Consider the following 9,536-nt stretch of genomic DNA (forward strand, 5'->3'; position numbering starts at 1 on the left):
TTTTTTGTGCGTTCTATATATTCATGTCTCTTTCTTTCTTTTGTTGTGATTTGAAGAATCTTTGTTGTTGTTTATTTGAGGTCATTTTTGCCTGCTTCAGTCTGTCAGCAAATTGGTCGTCGAGGTTGCTGGACGCGGCACCTCGATTATTGGGAGAATTGGTGAATTATCTTTTTAAAACTGTTGTGTGAGGTGCTTGTCACCCTGACTAAAGTGTTTTAAATATTTAGTTTAGTGTGTGTGTGTGTGTGTGTGTGTGTGTGTGTGTGTTTGTCTCTCTTGTTTTTATGTTTGTTTTTTTGCTTCTTTTTCACAATTGGGGTGGCCATCTGCAGAGGATCGGCGTGTGTTGGTGGTGGGTTTCTCGCCTGAATCCTGTGTTCACTAACAGATGTGGTGTGCTGTGGTGTGTGCACATATGATTGCTGTCCATCCTGCTTAGGAGCGCCAGTCCTCAATTCTGAAATGGTAATGTCTATATGTGCTATTAAGGTGATTATTCTGTTTTTGATTTGTCATGGTGTTTTCATGTGTTAAAGTTGATATTTTTATTGACTGCAAATAAAGTTTTCATCTCTTCTACCCAACTTATGTCTGATATCTGACTCAGTAAACGAACCTTTGAGCCTTGCTCTAATGTTAAGGGCATTTCCCTGGAAATAGGCCCCGAGGTGGCGTAGTCGGTATTACTAAATTAGTGCTAAGTTCTAATCGCCACATATTGAAATTCAAAACTTACCATGCATCATCTTGGAAATAAAGCTTCATGTCTTCAAGTCCGTACCGTATGTAGTCAGCGTTATTTCTCTGAAGTTATGTGTATATTTTAAATGTCCAGATTGAGCTACATCTATTTCAGACTCTCCAAAATTCTATGGCGTTTTACTAGCATTATGTATATGCTGAATTAATCATTATTTAACCAACTTTAATTTAAATCATTACCTGCTTCAAAATGAATGCTGTTAATGAAATCATTTTCGAAACATTTGCATTCAAATAATAAAACTAAAATTACATGAATTAAAGTATATGTGTATACAAAGCATAAACCTTTTTTCAAATTTCAGAATGAGCATATGTTGTGGATTTCGTCCGTCCAGTGTTTATCATGTTCATCTTATGTTCGCTACTCTAATATGAATGTAACGTTTTTAATACACAGGAGAAATTCCCGACATTAAACAAATAACTGCTCAGGACGTTTGTATTGTGAGAATGTTCGGGAGACTTCAGATATAAAAACGCTGACTCTTTAGGTGATTTTTTCACATTAAAATCGTACGATTTCCTATTAACTCAATAGAATGTATGGGAATACTAGGGAATACCAATATGGCGTCGTGGTGGCTTCACTTTTATGATGTCATGAGCAATCCAGCACTCTATTATAGATCAATGGATGTAATTTACACTATGCACAATTTCATATTATTTACACGATGGATGTCGCGCTCGCTCTCTCTCTCTCTCTCCTTTTATATTTTGTTAACATGTTGGGCTGCATGTCTGTTAATTTTTCTTAAATACATTAACTCCGAATGCCTAATGGTTTATTGCGTGTGACTGAAAAAGCTACACGAATCCGTTGGTAATGAGTGCGGCTGGAGTAAACAATGGTAAAAGCCAGCGCTGCTTGCTTTGTATATCCACATTTCTAGCTCTTCCAGTTTCCCCGTTTGAATGCCGAATAAAGACTACTGCCACCTGCTGATATGGGAGAGTATGTTCTCTCACGCAAGCGCAGAGTGTGCACCCCAGCTAACAATTTTTGGTTCCCAGAATGTTAGTTTTTGGTTCCCAGTACGTTATTTTTTTATGGTATGTTTTTGGTTAGCCAGGAAAGTTTTCTTAGAACGTTAGTTTTTGGTTTGTAGAACGTTATTCTAATGTTAATCAAACATTATTATAACGTTCCCCTAACCTCTTTACTCCGATATGGTTACCCCGCTGTACGTCAGTAATCATACAGCACACTCGCGGCTCAGTATAGAATAAGCATGGAAGTGATCTGTATGAACGCCTGATCAGTATTATAAAAACCATCCCTTGCTATTGCATCTATTGTTTAATTAATAAAAATAATCTGAGCACATCAACCATCATATGTAATATTAAATAAGATTAAATTTGTCCATTTATATGTACGATTATGGGGTACCCAGATTTTACATTTCTTTAGCACCAAAAAAAATGACTTCAACACAATTTATTGTTTATAAAATATGACATTTATTCACAGATATTAAAAAAATAATAAACAATTACTTGACTTAAAGTAGGATATCATACATTCATTTCTTACCACTAAAGTGCAGTTTGTACAGTTTTCTTTTGATCCGAAAACAAAACTTCTCGATTAGAATCTTCAGTTAGGCATGTCAAATCCATCCAAAATCATATTTACTCACATAATAATATTAATTTTAAGTAATCATTCAATAAAGAGATCGATATTTCTATCTATTATTTCTTGGTTTTCAAAAAAATAACCAAACAGGAACCAAACACTAACATTAGGGGAACGTTCTGTGTTTGCTGGTACGCTAGTTGGCCGTTGGCTGTAGTCTGTCCAATGTGTTCTATTGCAAATATTTTGCCCCGACAGACGATGTGAGACGACGTCACGCTATTGGCTTTCCTCAGTGCTAGCTCTTCGGTGTTAGTTTGGTGTGTCCCTACTCTTAGAACTTAATAGTTACTATTTCAATAATTCAACAACATTTGCATGTTCACGGTTCTCTGATGGTGGTAATTGGTCTCATGACATGCAATTAAATAGAATAAATATTTAATCTTTTATTAAGTGTTTTATTTTGACTTTGTAGCTTGACTTTAAAGTGAACTCGTTTTATTGTGTTTATTTGTGATAGTGTCTCAGACCACAGTCAAAATGCCTATGCCTCTTTATGCATTGATTTCTTCACTTTTAAACATTCAAACCCTTGAGGTTTTATTTTGGTGAAATACTGGTAAAATGCTGTAAACTTCTGTCCACAAAAGTTTTGTCTAAGAAATAATGCAAGCATGTAAGTAAAGTAAACCTAGCACACGCTGTATTGCCAAATGCACATTAAATTCACAGCACAAGCAGAGATGGATTCACTGCATTTACTGTGAACCGAGCTGCTCTGAGGCGCTGAACACAGGATCATTTTGCAATTATCATGCAGCCCCATTTATTTAAATTTTACATTCAGTGTAATTAATTATTAGTTTTTCATCAACCCACGAACCCCAGTTCCCTCATGATCCCCCGTTTGGGAAACCCTGGTCTAAAACATCAACTTGCTAAAATCAGTGGAGCAGTGATAATCATGCCACCAAATGCATAAATGTAAACCCATAAAATGGCCTGGAAAATTTGAAATGACGACCACCATCGATGATCAGCATGAATGCATGCATGTATCGCGCAGTAGCTGAAGCATTCTGGATTGGATTGCTTTGATTTACTGACAAATATATATTTTCAGTTGTGGTATAAGGTATAATGTAAATGTGGATTGTTTAAATTCCATTTCTAAAACAACAGTTCCCTATTTAAAACAATAGGACATCAGATGACATGATTATTGCTTGATTTTCAATGCATGTCTTCTGTGCAAATTGGTCAATTTCCAACAGATATGCTTTTGAAGTGCTCCATACTGTGAATGTCTGAACGCTTTGGCATAGCATCTATATGAGTCTTTTCCATACTCTAGTGCTGCTCAAGTAGAATTACTTTTGATGTTCTGGCTTTGTTCTAAACATCAGCTCAAAGAAGTTTGCGCTTAAGTGTCTGGCACACTTTTGCAAGATGCAAGCATCCTACATTATATTGGCATCAATCAACTTGACTTTCTTTGAGAGTCAAAAGGCATGAATGTGATTAAAAAAAAGTGATTTTATTCAGGCACATATCAACACTTGAAGCAGCTGCAGCCATGGCTCACAGCTGCTTCTTCAGTCTTGATAACTTCAAAACTCTCATTAATATTCAGTCATCCGAATAGAGAAGATAACCATGCCTATCAGGAATGTAGAAGAAACAAACGGAACTTGTAGCTCTCAAACTGTGAAGGGTATGACAGATGAAATATTAAAGTCCAATCATCAGGTCCTTCCAAGAAAAAAGATTGAGTAAATGTGTTCTTAAAAAATGACCAGAGGAGCATGTTGCCATCCTCAGGAACTCCCATCTGTTTCATCTATTGATGTTGACAAGCATGTCATATTATGGCAGGACATCTCTAGCTCCAAAAAAAAAAAAGAAAACTATTTCAAAGAGCTTAAACTGTTGATGTGATTTATTGACGGGGAAGCAAAGCATTCACTTAAAAAAGAGCACACAGCCTCTAGCAGTAGAATCTGCTGGTAGGTCTACTGATGTGTCAGAAGTAATAGATGCTCAAGATCAAAGGTGTCATAATTCACAAATGTACAGATCTCGAAACGTTTGAAACTTAATTTTGAGAAGGCTTCCCTACAAAAATAAACTAAAATATAGTGGCAAAAGTACATATGTTGTCAGTTTCCTCACCTGTAAATAAGGTAGCGTCTTGCACAGGGTCTGTCCGAAGAACCAGGTTTCTGTAATGTCCACCACAAGACTCGCAGGAAGACATGTGATTGTGACCAGGATGTCTGCGAAGGACAGGTTCACGATGAAGTAGTTGGTCACTGTGCGCATTTGATGGTTTTTCCAAACTGCAAAACAAACTGAAAAGAAAGATGCCTTGAAGAATACTTTGTGGCTGTAAAAACCATAGCCAGACGTAACAAGTACATTTCTAACTACATTTAAGTTATTAAAGCAGGTGGTATTTTTTAAATAAAACGGAATTAGTCCTATGTTTCTAGCACAACTAGAAAACTAGAAAGGATCTCACTTAGGGTGTAATTTTAAATAGAATGAACAAAAAGCAAAGTAATGAACAGTAATGTAATGAAGGAGGGGATAATGAACAGCAGAATTTGCTCATTGGAAAAACGTGGCTGTTCCTAGATTTAAGCTCCAAAAACATTCCTGTACATACATTTGCAATGCTGAGCACTCAGGCTGTGAATCCTGTGAAACACTAGTCATGACACTCAACAAAAAGCTCAAAGACTCGTAGAAACAAGATTAAATGGAAATGCTTCAGAAAATGCTTTGCTTATCTCATGTTTGCTTAACACTATCGGTTAGGTTTAGTGAAGGGTTTAGTGTAGGTGGAAGGTTATGTTATTTTCAAGCGCAATAGAGCATTAACCTTTCAGCGTCACTCACCAGAGATTTACTTTTCGAACTGCTGCGATACATACAAAAATCACTGTAATAAAATATAAAATCTGTTGCAGAGAAAATCCTTTTAGTTTTTAGGAAATATTTTTAGTTTTTTGTGCCACTCACTGGACATTTCACTTTAAAAAAGGTGCAAGGACTTCAATCAATATGTGAATCTTTACTTGATTTGAACAGCTTGATTTACATGAACTGTATTTGGATTTTGATGACATCTAAAGAAAACTGCACTAAAATAAGATATGATTGAAAATGCTCATCCTCTATCATCAAAGACTATCTCTGCTATCTTGATTTGTATGTTGTTCTAACTCATTACGAGTAATTGTTATTAAGCTATATGCACATTCTCAGGAATAACACGTGAAATATCTGTGGATTACCAACTTCCTTGACACAGTCACAGATAAGCAGCCAAGTGTCATCAGCTGATTAATGTTGATTTTATTAAGACTATTAAGTGCGGCACTTAACAAAATCAATAATTCAGAGGCCATTGTAAAAGGAAAGAAATCTGTTTTGATGCAAATGTATTATGTTTTGATGCAAACTCCTTGCTATTACTCAATATGTGTCAACACAGATATCAGATACAAACTTAACGTGTACTGTACCAAAGATATTAACAAACCCAGCATTTGTCTACAGTTAAGAATGAACTTATAATACAATATGGGCCATACAAGGTAATAGGAAAGACTAGGGTGAGTTGACACACTGGAAAATTGTCACAAGGCACAGAAAACTGAATCTTCCCTTTAGAAATATTCACTGCTGTAAGTGATGACTAGCCGTGGAATCCCTGTATTTCACATGTGATAGGTGAAATATGAGAAGACTATTAATATCTTATTGCTGGGTTGCTTCTCAACATTCAACTAACGATTATGTCATTCACAAAAGCCCACACTGACAATCACATATTTGTCTGCTTTCATTATTAATGGTCTGTATTGTGACTCAGTCCTGAATAATTGTTGTACACCAGCATGTCTTGATAAGCCATTCTTACCTAATGTATGATAGGTGGCAAATCTTCCTTTTTTTCTTATTTATCAGAACAGTCTGGTCTTTCAAGCCTCTTTTCTGATCACTGTTTCCTTTGTGAAACCCATGAAACTACAGAGAGTTTTGTGAAGTTATACAACTGAATGTTTTGTCCCCAAAACTGGGACTTGTGAAGCAACCTGAGAATGAATGAAGACACAGGTGTTGAATCAGCTTAGAGGGCAGAGCAGAAGATGGGGTGATGTAATGACCTGAAGCCCCAGGCAATATTAGTTTTGGCGCATTTCACAGTTTGGCTGCCAACTTTCCTCATTCCCAAGTGACATGCCCAGCGGTCAGTGAATCCCAGCTTACAGGTGTTATGGACAACACTATAGCTAGCGCAGGGCTGTGAGCACCACAGAAATTTAGGGGGATAAGTCCCCTCCAATAGTTAAAAATGGCCAAAACTCATCAATGCCAAAATTACTTGCCAAATAAATCAAAGAAGGCGGGCTTTACCGTTCACAGAGACATAGCATGAACATTAGCAATTCTTTAGTGAAATAGTGTGAGGTAAGATTCAGGTACACTGTAAGAAATGACCGTGAATTTAACGGTAAAAGACTGTAAAAATGCTACAGTAAAAACCTGCTAAATGGATAATGGTAAATTCCCCTACTATATACGGTGAAAAACTGTATTGGACATTAATTGTACGGTAGCATGCCGTTTTTGGAAGTGAAAACGACCATATAATTTACAGTGAATAACCGTAAATTGACATTCCCAGAATTCCCTGCGTTACATTTCAAATTTGATGTTTTTTTGTTGAAATAACTATGTTTCTTAGTTTTTTTCTTATCAGTTTTGTATATTAGGGTTGTGTGTTACACCTAATGTTGTTAAATGATTGTTTATTGCATTATTTCAGTTTCATGTGTGTTACCATGATGGTGTTTAGTGTTTGTGTGAATGACACTGTGCACCTTCTATATATGTTATTATTTAAAGGCTGCTTGTGATGGGCTTTGGTTCATCATGTGACTTTCTCATCACCACCTGCATTGGGTGGTTATCAGTGTATTACAAAGGTACAAAACAGATTTCAGTACTTCAATAGGTTGGTATATTAACATTATATCAGTTAATGAAATTACAGTATTCAACTGTAAATTTAAGTTAAAACCGTAAAACCTAAAACGTTGTTACCGTATTTTTTACGGTAAAATTCCGGCAACCACAGCTGTCGTTTTTTTACTGTAAATTTTATGGAATCTTTTTCACAGTGTAGCAAAACATTTAATATTTGACATACTTTTTTTGTCAAATGTGAAATGACCAATATCTGTGATGCAAACTTGACTTTTTTGTCAAATGTTGCCACTTTGAACTGAAAATATAGGATGAATCATTTGGGCGATTCATGTAAATCATAACTGAATCTGATGAGACAAGAAACATTTTGCAGTTTTGTGTTTTCAACATACTGTATTATGCACACATTCACTCTTATTCGTCTATTAGCTATTGAAAATAAAAATATTTTTATATTCGTAGTGAATCTTCTTGCCAGGAAAATCTGGACTTGAGGTTTGGGGATTTCCAGTTGGCGCATGAAGACGCTTTGATTTAACACTGTTACTGCGCATAGGGCATTTTCAAAGCATCCTCACAGTGGTAGCACGTCTAGCTCTATTTCTGTCTTTCCACTTGTTTCATGTGTTCATCACATGACCACCCCTGCTCTGGTTGTTTGATGAAACCCCCCAGCACATTCGTACACTTCCAGGAAAAAAAAAATTGACACTTATCAAAGCTCTGCAGTAGCTTTGCGGCAGAACTCTCACCTGCCAGAGTATTGCATAACTGCACAATTGCTATAAGATGATATAAGTAACCCTTGAAAAGAGAGCATAGAATGAGAAGAACTAATGTTTAAAACTCAAAGCGGTAATTCAATCCCCATCATTCTGCTAACAGCTCCACTTTTTAGAATGGAATTACTGGTAGACGTAATCACAGAACAGGACATAATGTTGACACATTCATCTATCAAAGATGGTCACCTGTCTATGCCAGAACAAAAGGCATGATGGCTACAACTAGATCTGGATTTCACACGTCTGAATACTGCACAAGATTTCAAACATCTAATCAAACTATTAAACATTTCCAAAGACCTCATGGTTCAAACACACATACATTTTTTGTACAATTGGAAGATCTGAATTCATTGCTAAATTGACAATATGACAGTTTCTTTCTTTAGAAATCATACAGGGTGATATGAGGGTCCTGTGTGGTTTCTAAAAACTGGTAAGAACCATTGTGACAGCACTGACAAATTGATAATTATTAATTCATCATTCAATTAAAACGTACAAATGAAATTTATATAAGTAAATTTTTGTCAATTGTCTTTTTGAGACAAATTTTCTCATCATTTTTATTCAAATAATTTTTATTTGTTAATGCAATATGGGATTTTATCTGAGTACTGAACTCCAACCAGTCATCAGATGGTCTGTTAAATTGTGTCTCTAAAGTAACATACAGGGCTGGACTGGGGTTAAAATTCAGCTCTGGACAAATCCAGCCCATCTGGCCCACAAGTTCCCCGTGAATGTTTTGCTGGGTTTTAGGGCCTTCAATTGGAGTAAATAAATGAATAATAAAGCAGGACAGAAACAAATAATTATAAATATTAGCCTACTGAATAATGCATTTTTGTCACATAGAAATGTACTTGACAGTAAAGCATTGATTTTGAGCTAGAATACAGAAAATGTACTGCTATTAAATTCTGTCATCATTTCCTCACCCTCATGTCGTTCCAAACCTATATGACTTACTTTCTTCTGTGGAACACAAAAGAAAATATTCTGTAGAATGGTACCAAACCATTTTGGTTACCCTTGATTTCTACTGTATGGACAAAACATTCTTGAATTTCTCAAATTATCTTATTTTATGTTATGTTATGATGGTGAGTAAATGATGACCATTTTAATTTTTGGTGAACTATCCCTTTAAGAACTTTAACATTTGTAAAATAGTTAACACCTAATTTATATAAGACACTGATATTTATCTTTAATCAGGTTCTTACTGAATTAACATTTTACTTCAATTAAAATGAACTAGACTTAACATTTAAAGAGAAATAATTCTTTGCCCTAATGAAATTCACTATAGTCCTTACAGAATCCTGAGTTTAACTGACTATATATATATATATATATATATATATATATATATATATATAGAGCCAAAAAAA

General features: G+C 35.4%; 1 protein-coding gene across 1 annotated transcript in view; it reads right to left on the minus strand.

Annotated features, from left to right (window-relative positions):
- LOC107699124 (orexin receptor type 2-like) overlaps nt 1–9,536 on the minus strand; it is a 42,721-nt gene that overhangs the window by 16,967 nt on the left and 16,218 nt on the right. The window contains exon 2 of the mRNA XM_016500298.1: nt 4,526–4,704. Coding sequence (XP_016355784.1) covers nt 4,526–4,675 — 150 coding nt within the window. The 5' untranslated portion in view covers nt 4,676–4,704. The remainder of the gene's footprint in view (nt 1–4,525; nt 4,705–9,536) is intronic.

The sequence above is a fragment of the Sinocyclocheilus anshuiensis genome, unplaced genomic scaffold, assembly GCF_001515605.1.
Source record: "Sinocyclocheilus anshuiensis isolate Anshui unplaced genomic scaffold, SAMN03320099.WGS_v1.1 scaffold166, whole genome shotgun sequence".
Taxonomy (NCBI): Eukaryota; Metazoa; Chordata; class Actinopteri; order Cypriniformes; family Cyprinidae; genus Sinocyclocheilus; species Sinocyclocheilus anshuiensis.